Source organism: Vulpes vulpes, chromosome 2 (genome assembly GCF_048418805.1).
Source record: "Vulpes vulpes isolate BD-2025 chromosome 2, VulVul3, whole genome shotgun sequence".
In the NCBI taxonomy this organism is placed as follows: domain Eukaryota; kingdom Metazoa; phylum Chordata; class Mammalia; order Carnivora; family Canidae; genus Vulpes; species Vulpes vulpes.
Window position 1 is genome coordinate 27489605 of NC_132781.1, and position 12853 is coordinate 27502457.

Sequence of the window (12853 nt, forward strand, 5' to 3'; positions counted from 1 at the left end):
TGCTTAACTGAATCACTTATTTAAGATACCTTGTGCTGGGAATCCCTGGGTGGCTCAGCAGTTTGGCGCCTGCCTTCAGCCCTGGGTGTGATCCTGGAGTCCTGGGATCGAGTCCCACATCAGGCTCCCTGCGTGGAGCCTGCTTCTCCCTCTGCCTCTCTACCTCTCTCTCTCTCTCTCTCTCTCTCTCTGTGTGTGTCTCTCATGAATAAATAAATAAAATCTTTTTAAAAAATTAAGATACCTTGTGTCATGTAGGATAACATATTTACAAGTTCTGGGGATGAGGATATGCATATCTTTAGAAGAGGACATTATTCCATCTATCATATTTGTCAACTCTAGGTATATTTTTGCCTGAAATGAAGGAATGAATTAAAAAACCATAGGTGTTTTTCAGATTATTATATTAATGCAAGCTTGTTACAGAACATCTAGAAGCTTTAGGAAAGTAGAAAGAAACAATATTATTCTTAATCCTGGTCTCTTTTCTATGCATAATATGGGCTCTTTTTAAACAAACTGAGATCATTAAGTAAATGACTTTGGATGCTACCTTTTACATGTAACATATCATAAGCAATGCCATGTCACTAACTACTGGGATTTCCATTTTATTAAAAGAGCTTAAAGATGAGGAAGGATGTCAGAACTGATTTTTGGTTAAAATGGTAGGATCAGCAAGTGATTTTAAACTCAGTTTTAAAAATTTATTTATTTATTTATTTGAGAGCAAGAGTGAGAGAGCACAAGAACAAGGAATGGCAGAGGGAGCGTCAGACAGAGAGAGGAAAAATAGGCTTCCTGTTAAGCAGGGAGCTCCACATGGGGGGAGCAAGCTTCAATCCTAGGATCCCAGGATCAAGACCTGAGCTGAAAGCAGATGCTCAACCACTGAACCACCCAGGTGCCCCTAGACTTAGTTTTCATATGTTTTTTTTTCTTTTAGATATTTCAGATCAGCAGAGAAGTTATCTACAAATCACATTTCTTCCATGAATGCTCACCTCTTAACCAGAAACCCTCCAGCACCCACCTGTATTAGAGAATGTCCCGGCAAATATCTAGAGGAACTAACATACCACAAAATGATCAAACCAGGTCATTCAAATTTGCTCTTCAGTTACATTCACACTCTACATTGTTATTTTCAAATTACCAAGATTACCTAAGTAAATAGCACATGAAAATTAACACATAAACACATAATGTACACTCATTTTGGTGTGAGGAAAAAGACAAGAAAGGTAAAAATATATGTGAATCCATACAAGTCCATTGACTATTGAGGGTCTCAATCTTACGACAGTCAATCAGCTTGAACTGAGCTTAAAATATCAGTTGTATCATAATCCAGTTTCCCACATATAAGGATTTTAAATGATTTGAGAGTACGAAGGAAGAATTATCTCCTCCTGCCTACTATGATTCCTGAGTTGATTCAGTAGCTTTACCTAGAATAGATTAATTAACTCCAACATTAAAAACAAAACAAAACAAAACACCTGTTTAGATTATTATGAGTTAAGTTGAATGGGGTCAAGGGTGAGAGACTGACTCAAAGTTCTTAGGACTACAGGCAACCCAACCTTATGTGAGTATTGTTTGAAAAGCACAGTTATTTTAAATTTTGTCCATAAGAGTCCTGTATGTCAGATATGAACAACTGGGTAAAAAAAACCACTCTCCTTCAAGGAAAATAAATCCCAAAATATTGCTTAAGAATTACCACTGAAAATAAGCAACCTAAAAAGCAAAAGAAATACCATTATTCAAGTATAATGAATATACTCTGTTATGTCCCAGACGTTATGTTTTGATTATTATCTAACTATTATTATTCTTTGTATTCTTGCATTCCAATTGAATTTCAGCCTTTGCTCATAGAAGAATTATTATCTAACTATTATTATTCTTTGTATTCTTGCATTCCATAGAATTTCAGCCTTTGCTCATTAAGACAAGCCCTTAATTCATTATTTGAACCCCATGCCAGGTCAAACACATTAAAACAAACACAGTAACACAAGTCAGAGATTGCAGCTAGGCTGTTTCATGTGTCTGGGCATAGGTACACTTAAACACGAGCAGGAATGATGCTAATAGATAAAAGTGTAAAATGACTGGGATGCATTTAACAAACTTATACCAGCAAATCTCAGACTTCAAAATGTGGCACCTTGCCCAAATTCTGCAAACCCTCCCACTCTTACAGTTCGGACTTTAAACCTTTTGATTTGGATACACATTTCTTCAAGGCAAAACTAAATTCACAGCAGCGATTTGAATACTCACTTCCCAAATAACTCCCCAACTCATTAAATACCACCTTTAAAAACCTTGCAAACATGATTTAGCTATTGTCTATCAAGTTTAGACGTTTCATTACCAGTTAGTTTATCCTACTATCATCCATATTTTAGTTTCCACCTTTCGCTAATGCAAAGGAAACCATCAGACAGTTCTCAGCTCTTCAAACAGCTGACAATACGAATCGTGCCAGATATAAATATTTACATTGTCAAAGTAAATGTTTCCAAAATTCCAAACTCCAATGCATTTGAAAATTGATTTGGATCAGGTACACTTTACTGAATTGGAAATATAAAAAAAAAATCACTGTCAACAACAAAAAAATACCAAACCAAAACATTTGAGTGTTTTTTAACACCACACTATCCCCTCGTCTCTTCTTTCCCAATAAATTTTAGGGAGAAGCTGCCTTGAATTAATTATTTTTTTCTTTCACATCAATGTTTTCCTCTAAGATGGGCTGATGGAAAAGTGAGAATTATATATCCATTATTTGTGTTACCTTGATTAACTATGCCACTCTTCCCTACTATGTCCAGCGTACTCTTTATCTAAAAATGCTTTGATCACCTGCCATAACTCAGGAAAGATTCAGTTCCTTAACACAGCCTCTAGATTTGGCACCATCTTCCTTTTCCATCTTTACCTCCTACTTCCTCTTCTTGGTCTCTGTTTCAGGCTGGTTATCTTTCAGCTGATTTCTGGAACTCAGGTACCAACCCTCATTCTGCATTTTTACTGCTTCTCCCCTTTGTTTAGAATATAATTATTCCCTCCATTACCATCTCCAAGAAGGAAAGAATGATTGAAAAGTCAAAATTGCAACTTGCCCTTCCTGAATACTGGTCAGTGAACCTATGAACCTATCCATACTCATGACTTGAATGAGAGAGGTATATGTAGAACCTATGTTAAGCTTCCTTTAGAGTTTATAAAAATAAAACTTTAAATGGAACAATAATTTGGATAGGTTAATTTCTATGGAATCAGAACAATAAACTACATGACCTACATAGGATGTTTCTATAAAAATGCTTCTCAAGTCATATTGAAAATAGCACACAAACACTACACAGAGAAATAGTCTCAATTATGTGCAATGTCTTTTAAAATCTATCTTTTAAAAACTTTGTGACCTGAGTCAAAGTTACTAACATCTCTTAGATAAGTCATTAGAATTTGGGTTTGGTTGGTTTTTTTTTTGGTGATTTATGTAACAGGAAAAAATACATTCCAATATATCAGAAGGGGAAAAAATTACTTACAAACTCCATGGTAAGTAAGGCAAACAGACTGTGTAAGTACAAAGCAGAGCCCAAGAAATGCACAACCTGGAGAATCAGCTGCCAGCAGTAACAAAAGTTGTCCATAATTTTATCCCAATTTCTTGGACACAAATGATTTTCTATCCCTCTTGAGTTTATAATAACTAAATCACCATCAAACACAATTTTCTGTGGGTGTGTATTTCCCACCTTCAACAAACTACTTAATAGTAAAAGGTAGTCAAAAAGAAATTAGCCCACAGGAGAAATGTTAGATCCCAGTGACAAGAAGACCCCACGGGTATTATGCCCTTTCACAAATTAATGAAAAGCACATCATGTGGGGAGGTGAGGGAAGGAGGGATGCTGGTGTGAGAATCACAAAACATAGCTCAGCATTTCTGTGCAGGAGTTAGGATTCTTAGCCAGCAAGATGCCCCTAGAAAGATTAATTATTGATTTTCATATAAATCATCTAAGGTGATTTTTGTTTGTTTTTCCTTCCAAGATGATAAATGTCTGATTTTACTTTTGTTAAATTTTTTCTACTTTGTTGAGGTTAAAAGAAGCCTCAGTAAAGAGATTTCTGAGAGGAGAGATTTTCCCAGCATGATATACTTGGGAAGCAACATTGCTTTCTGACCTTCATGGGATACCAACGGATAGGGCCTCAGGCAACCTCCAGGGAGTACAAAGTAATTAGAAGCATGAAGGTTTGACTAGCTAGGGAGAGAAAGCAAAATTTAGACATAATTATATTTGTTGGCAGTAGGCCTGCGTGGTCTGTGATTTTACTCTTAGATGGAAAGAGAAACTCATACCAGAGATGGAGACCCGGAAGACTAGCTTTCAGAGTCAGTGTCTCCTGGCGTCCTCAACTTCACAATGGAAGCAACATGGCTGCTTACCTTTCTGCCTCCAGTGTTGATGCGAAGGGGCGTCAGAAAGGGGTCGAAGATCATGTGACTGGTCTCTATGTTGACAGGTGACTGCCGTTTCCCCACAGAGCAAAGATTCCAAGCTGAGTTCACCAATCCCCAGAAAGAAGGAACTAGAAACAAAAAGAAACTGTAGAATTAGTATGGGTGGAAGGTTTGAGAGACAGTGCAAAAAGAGCCATGACATGAAAGTGGTAACATCAGAGAGAGCCATCCAGTGTTTCCCACCCATAGAGACCCTTTGAGTGTCACTAGGGTGTTTTTTTTTTTGGCCTGGATCTTGGTCAATTTCTCTAAGTTTTACCTTCAGATTTTCTTGTTTCAGACCCAGTCATCTTGTGGCCTCTTTGATGAGTACAGTTAGCATTAATGGCTTAATGGGAAGATGGCATAGTCCAACCCACACCATCCATTAAAGTACGCCAAATATTGAGTAATTCCTGAGCCGATGGTCAGTTTTCTATGTTGCAGGAATGTATGAGAATCACCCTTGTTCTATATAGAGGGTATTTAAAGCTTTTCAAAGAAAGTATCATTCAACATATATGAGGTATTATTATGTGGGTTGTCAAAACCAAACTGAAGGATTGAATGACTTTTATGACCCCCAATCAATGCCAGACAGGAGCTTGGCAAAATGACTTTGTCTTTGTTTAATCTAGCACTGTGTCATTAACCTAATGTACCAGCAGCTCACAAATGCATTCATTTTATAGGCAGAAAAAAATGACATGGAGTGCTGGGTACAAATATTCAAAGGGGAATCATCTACTCATCTTCTGTATCACATTAAAACACCTATGAAAATAAATTTCTATGGGAATTTCTAGTTATCTTCTTCTAAGAAAGTCAGCAGAATGGGGGGGGGGGGCAATTACCAATTTCATGTCAGTGAAGATCACAGACTATAACTTCAGCCCTTTCCTGCCTCCTCCCTCAGTATTTTCAAGGCTCTGAATCCATGTGTCCAATATACGGCCCTGAGATTTTACAGTCATCATTCACTCATCCATTGACAGTGTCCAAGAATAGTACAATGAGCTTCTATTGCATGTCCAGCCCTTAGTTAGGCTGAATTTCAAGGAAGGCATATATGTACAAGCATAATTACCACACTGAGGGGGAATGGGAGTGGAAGGTTACCGAATGAGGTGAGTGGGTTATGAATCTTTAGGGGAGGGGCACTGAACCCTGACACAGTAGAAGTGGAGTTAGAGAGTGACTTCTGGAGAAAATGAACCTAACAATCAAGCCACAACCCTCCCAAATTCATCTGTCCTCTCAGGAACTCAAATTTATTTATTTATTTATTTATTTATTTATTTATTTATTTATTTATTTATTCATTCATTCATTCATTCATTCATTTTTTATTATTTTTTTAAAGATTATATTTATTTATTCATGAAAGACACACAGGGAGAGGCAGAGACATAGGCAGAGGGAGAAGTAGGCTCTTCATGGGGAGCCTGATATGGGACTCAACCCCAGAACCCCAGGATCACAACCTGAGTGGAAGGCAGATGATCAACCACTGAATCATCCAGGTACCCCAGGAATTCAAATTTAATTCAGTCTTTACAGCAGCCATCATTCCTTTTCATGTCACAGATGGAGAAAATTGAAGCAAGAGAGGTGGATGGCAAATAATTGCCGAAGATAAAAGACCTGTAATTCAGGAGAAAAATCGGAATGGATGGCGTGTCTAGTACCATCAAAATCCAAGATTCTATCAACCTTTTATTTATTATAGGCTGTTGTTGGGTAGAAGTGGGAAGAAAACCAAAAACAAGTTCCTCAGAATCTGAGAGGAATGTTTCAACACCAAAATAAAGTGGGCTTCCTTGTGAAATACGGCACATACTTTATTTGGCTTAACCCATGGCAAAAAGCGCATTGGTTGGTGCCATTCCTTTTAGTTTGAAGAGTTTTGAATTAGTTTTCCAGCTATAATTGATTTTCAAAATGGCAGCCATGGGCAGAGTAATAAAGAGAAGCAAGGGTAGGGGGTGGGAAGAAAGAAGAGAAGGACCTATAGATCCTTGGCACTTTCATTTCCCATGATTATTTAAGTTATGTTACCACTGCAAGTCACTTAACATCTTTAGAAGGTAGCATGCCCTAGCCAAATTATAATATTTAAGGAAGCTCTTGAATTAAACATGTATTTTAAAAAATATAAACTTCTGTCTTCTCTAAACTGCTATTTTTAAATCACTGACAATCCTATACTTATTCCTCAATCATTTCCAGTTTATTATGAAAATAAAGCCTCCATCAGGGCCCGCTCCTACCCATCTTTGTCAGTGATGCACATAAATGTGGCAGATGTGAGGATGCCACGGATATAGCCATGGCACTGTCACAGATTAGCTGTGTGACTTGATAAATCATTCATCTTTTGGGCTTTGGTTGGTCTCTATGGCCTGTGTAGTGAGCTGAATAATGGTCCTCCTTCAAAGATGTGCACATCCTAGTGTTACCTTCCATGGTACATGGTACTGTGCAGAAATGATTAAGTTAAGGATATTGACATGAATAGATTATCCTTGATTGTCTGGGTCACCCCAGTGTAGTCATAAGGGTCTTTTTTTAAGAGAGAAGGGTAGGAGGGTCAGAGACATAGATCCAAGGATGGAAAGAGAGAACAGAAGATCCTAGCACTGAAGAGGGAAGAAGGGGATAGAAGCCAAGATGACTTCTAGAAGCTGGAATGCGTGAAACAACAAATTCTCCTGCTAGAACCTCCAGAAGGAACCCTGGCATTCTGACCCTGATTTAAACCCCCCAAGATTCATTTTGAGCTTCTCACCCCCAAAACCATAAGACAATAAATTTGTGTTAAGTCACTAAGTTGTAGTTACTTGTTATAGCCACAACAGGAAACGTGAGACCATCACTTCTTTGAGAGTCTAGCCATCTATGATGTCTGGGGGGCATTCCCCAGAAGGCAGCTGCACCATAAATGTAGTTAGAGCTAGTGCAGATTGCATTTCATCTAGTCTCATGAAAATCATTACCAAAAATAATTCCAACCCAATAAATGGGTTGCAAGACTGCTAATATATGGCAACACGGGTAGGCAGATGCTGTTGTGCCTTACTAATAAACTTCACACCCCAGAAGCACCCCCACAAAAACACAAACAACAAAAACTTTATGTGAACATCTGCCTTTGCTTTTATTGGGCATGGCATTCTTTATGACAAACAGTTTCAGGGTTTTATATTCCCACTTCACTATCAAGGCCTATATGTCTGGTTCCAACCACCTGCTCAGACAATGGAGGAATAGCTGAGAGGCATTCGCCCCTGTTCATTGGCTCCATTCCTGAAGGGGTATCCAAGTGTGCTCACTACTGGACTGCTCATTTTTAAATCAGCCGCGAATTAACTGTCTTTCAGAAATAGAAGTTACTGTGAAATCACCTGGCCTAAACACACACATGATGTTAAGGCCTTCATGGCAGATGGTAAAGTCCTCAAGCCTCAAGCCGAGGCCACACAGCCAGGGAGAGGCAGCAGGAAACAGTAAGGACCACCACCCACGTCTCAAGATTCCATGTCCGCTCAACTTCCTTTCCTTCCCAGCAGGCTCCATGCGACGGCAGATTATTGTAGCCAAGGAGTTTCAGAGTTAAGCGTGGCCGTGGCCATTGTAAGACTGCTCCTGTTTCTCTTCTGGTAAATCAAAAGTAACATTGGTGCCTATTGTCCAAGCTAAAATAAATTTCAAGTGCAAAGGTTCAAACCAAACTACCTTGAACGTCAACTATGGCAAATAAGATCAAGGTTTTTATTTTATTTTATTTTAAATATTCTATTTATTCATGAGACACACTCACACAAGGGGAGAGAGAGAGAGAGAGAGAGAGGCAGAGATATAGGCAGAGGGAGAAGCAGGCTCCAAGCAGGGAGCCCGACATGGAACTCAATCACAGGTCTCCAGGACCCTGCCCTGGGCTGAAGGTGGCGCTAAACCACTGAGTCACCCGGACTGCCCCAAATTAGGGTTTTTAAAAAGCCATTCAACAATGGCTATATTAGCTAAAAAGGCACCAATCCAGGCAAGAGAGGATGTTCTTGGGTCTCCTCTGCAGGGTCCTTGAGGAGATCTAATGGGGATGACTGTTTAGGAAGAGCGGCTCCAGGGAGGGGTTGCATCCTGGGGCCAGCTGGGCTGGACAAGGTGCTAGTCCCTATGAAAGAAGCCAATGTTTACAAAAATTAAAAAAAAAAAAAAAAAAAAAAGAAGCCAATGCTCTCATAATCCATGTTAAGTGTTGGGAAGATGAAGAAGGTGTCAAAATTAGTCTAGGGAACTTAGGTGCCAAAAGGACCAGACTCAGATGTCTGCAAATGTGGTGTCATCTAGGTTCTAGGGAAATGCATTAGGAGGAAGCCTCTGGAAGCAGGAGGGCATTGGAGACTCTATATTTCTTGTATCATGGGAGTGAGCCAGCAGATTTTAGCTGCAGAGTGAGGCTGGATGCATGAACTAAGGCTTCAAGATTTAGAGGAAGAAACTCTCCCTCCTAATTGGTGCAAAACATCATCTCCAGCATTCTGACACTTAACCATTCTCCATACTATTGTTCCTTCAGGTTGATAAACATCTCATGTCATCCCTCATAGATGGCACTGTACAATGCTATGGCACTGCTTCTATTTCCAAATTTTGAGAATCACTGTTGAGTTACTTTTGTCTTAATTGGGACGTGAGTGTCCCAATAAGTCAAAATTTTAAGCCCTCTGTCGATTTTTACAAGTACCGGTTATTATGGCTTATTGGCTTTAGCTGTGTCTTTTTCTTGGTTGACTGGTACAACTTATTGTTAAGTAAAAAAACTGCAAATGTAAATAAAGTAAAATTGAGTGAGAATCACTCTAACCAATTAATGGACAACTGGTCTGAAATTGTTTGAATGGCATCATCCCTGGCATCCTTTTCACACAATCTTCTAATTTACATATAAACTAGAACACACAACAGACCTGGATATTTTTGCAAATTAATTTTTGCAGAGCCCAAACAATGGTTCTTAACTGCTGCATCACAGCTATGTGTTATTTTGCCAGAACATTTCCCCCATGGCAACGCTGTATTGTTACCATAAACTACAAATCCCAAACAGTCTCTTGGCTCTGGGTCCAGTGAGCTATGAAAGACGCCCAGTGACCGGGATTTCAGCTGCTTAAAATATGAGCCTTGGAAAACCTAAAGAAAAACCTATCAGCTGCTTGTTCAAAATCAGTGAACCAAAAAAGCCCCAGTTTAGTTTATTAACACATCATGGTAACCTCCACACAAAAACGAAAAAGTTCTCACCGAAACAAGAAATAGATTAGGAGAGGAAGGAACCAGAGGAATTGAGTCTGATATTGAGAGTTAAAATTTGCCCTGGGACATTTCTTTATCCTAGAGGTGATGCCCCAAAGTCAGTCTGAGCTCTTAGGCATCCTCTTTATTCATTTGTCCTGAATTTTCATTTCTGGTCTCAGCAGAATTCACAGAGACCATGCTGTTGTGGGCAGGGAGTTTGGCACTTGGAATTAATTCATGCAGCTTCTGAGAATTTGCTGGATCCTATGGGAGCAAGACAAACTTACTTAAAAAGTGTTTACTGGCAGCCTATGACACTCCAGGCATTAGGCTTGACACTGAGAATTTATGCAGCAAATATTTGCTGAGGACCTATTAAGTGCCAAGCCCTGCTATCTGTTCTGGGTAGTCCAGCAATGAGTGAAAACAGCTCCTGCTCTCAAGGATCTTGCAGTCTAGCAGGGAATGTGGGAGATATTGTTTATCTCCACATTTGCATATGTTTATCCATGTAGTTAGCACTTTCAGCTAACTTAATTGTCTGTAGAGACAATTAAGATGGCAATGTACAAGGGCGCCCTGGTGGCTCAGTTGGTCAAGCGTCTGCCTTTGGTTCAGATCATGATCTCTGGGTCCTGGGATTGAGCCCCACATCAGGCTCCCTGTTCAGCTAAGGGGTCTGCTTCTCCCTCTTTCTCTGCCCCTCCCCCAGCTCATGCTCACATGCTCTCTCTCTCAAATCAATCAATCGTAAACAATTTTAAAATAAAAGATGGCAATGGATTAGAGAATAAAGCATGGATGGGGAGGTAACCTAGAATGGGCAGGGATAATTTCTCTGAAAGTAACATCTAATAGCCCTGGAAAAATTCAGGGGAGTCATTCCTGAAGAGTGGCAGGGAAAAACGTGGCCAAGGCAGAGAAGCAGAGCTGGTCTTGTCAGAGAAGAGCCCTATGTGTTCAAGGAACCGAGAGGAAGCCAGTTAACTTGAACCTGATAAAGCAGATGAGGCAAAGAGCGAGATGAGATGAGGCTGACTGGGTAGATGAGGGACAGATGTTTCAGGGCTCTGCTGACCAGTGAGGAGTTTGTATTTGACTCTACTATATGAGAGAGCCACTGAGAGTTTTAGGGAAGGGAGTACCATGAATTGATTGATGAATTAAAAGCATGTATCTGCCTTGGCTGGAACACAGCCAAGAGTAAGCTTGATTATCCTTAGAGTAGTTTGAGTGGGAAAAGAATTGGTTCCCAAGCAACAGTTGGGTTTTTACGTGAATTTAATCCCATTGCTTTGGATTTGTTTAAATTCTATCTCAAAGGCAGAACTAATTGAATGTTTTAAAAACTATTCTCTTCAACATATGTGCCAATAAAATAGCATTTTCCTAGGATTCATCGAGTGCTTTACAAGTCACCATTCGAAGCAAGGAATTTTTTCATGAAGAGACTCCACTAAGGCAATCTTTTCTTGCTTTCAAGCAATAAATGTAGTCCCCAACTTTTCGGCCAAAGGAAAGCAAATGCAAGATGGGAAAATGAATACTGGCATAAAACGTATCTTTGGTGAATTCAATCCTACAAATAAAGCCTTCCACTTCAATATAGCAATCTCTGCTTTAGTGTTATAAAGCACATGAATACATTTTAAATAAGAACTCATATCTTTCCCTTGCTCTTTTCCTCACCAATGCTGATTTACTGTTCTTTTCCCTATTCTCAACTGTAATAAATCTCCACTTTGAGCCATTATTAATAAGCATGTTTAAAATACCTACTGCTGCAGGCTTTTGGGCCCTTTTCTGATTTCAGATTTATTTCATAGGAGGAATAGCGTTTGAATAACTCTTTTGCTTCTGGATTCTTCTTCCGTTGCTAGGACTCTGATTCATATTTCATAAAAGGCATCTAAACAGGGTTTCCCATTCTCTCACTTGGGGATCTCTCAGGGTTTCCAAAGTAACCTATTTAACACATAATCATTAAGTTGTGCATTCATCTGCAAATTAATGAAACATCTCCACTGAGTCAGATTAAAAAAATGCCCCCACTTTTCAGGACACCCCAGATGGTTGGGAAGATAGGCAAGCTGACAAACAGCTAAAATAAAATATGGTAAGTGTTATAATTAAGGTGTGTGAATATTAAAGCTTAAATGTAGAGAGGGGAGTAAACGGACCTTGACCCTTTTGTCATGTGCTAGGAATGCCTTGCTAATAGAGGGGATATTAGAGTTCAGCCTGCAAATGTGAAGAGGCTGTAAGCCACAAGTCTTAAAGCTAGTTAAAAGTTCTAAAATTCTTCCTCACAGAGAAACTTGCCATTCCTAACACCCAAGATGCACTATCATTGGGATCTGAATAACTATTATGCAGAGAGAGTTTAAGTCTCTGGGTCTTCTAACTTCTGAGTTGCAGGGTCATTATTGTATAGGAGAAAGATTGTGAGCTACCATATCCTTACCATGGAACCATGAATAGGTGGCTAGCTTTCTGTGGTCTTAGTTTCTCCATTTGTAAAATAGATTAAGTGGGAACATGTTTATGAAAGGTCTAGCATCATGTGGTTTTTATAAGAAGTATTCCATGAGTGTTGGAGGAGTCCAGTGAGGGGATGCTGGCATCCTGGGGGATGCTGGCCACCCACACTGGTTCCACCACTATAGCATTCCAGAGAGGGAAAAGGTGAGGGATCCAGGCAGGAGGGGGAGCAAAGGCAGCTTTCAGATGCCCACACAACTCAACCCAGATTCAGAGCAGAGAACTGTCTAGATCACAGGACTGACCACTTAATTTCACACCCTGAATGTTAGTGTGCAATTATTTTTTGAATCCATAACTATCAATGTCTGGATAAAATGGGAGGATTGAGCAGTAATATGCATCATCCACAGTGGTTTCAACTCCAAAGAAAACCATTTTTATTTAGCTTTTGGAAGTTGCTGGATTAATTATTTGCATAGCACCTTCATCTGCCTGTTTGTGGTTGGTTACAATGTAGGGACTGGCTTGCAC

The 12853-nt window shown here is 39.5% G+C and overlaps 1 protein-coding gene across 4 annotated transcripts in view; it reads right to left on the reverse strand.

The window, feature by feature from the left end:
* The window catches only part of CA10 (carbonic anhydrase 10), a 476846-nt gene that overhangs the window by 272010 nt on the left and 191983 nt on the right, over window positions 1-12853 (reverse strand). For all 4 annotated transcript variants that reach the window (XM_072747501.1, XM_072747502.1, XM_072747500.1 and 1 more), the window contains exon 4: window positions 4487-4629. In XM_072747501.1, the coding sequence (XP_072603602.1) occupies window positions 4487-4629 (143 nt within the window). The remainder of the gene's footprint in view (window positions 1-4486; window positions 4630-12853) is intronic.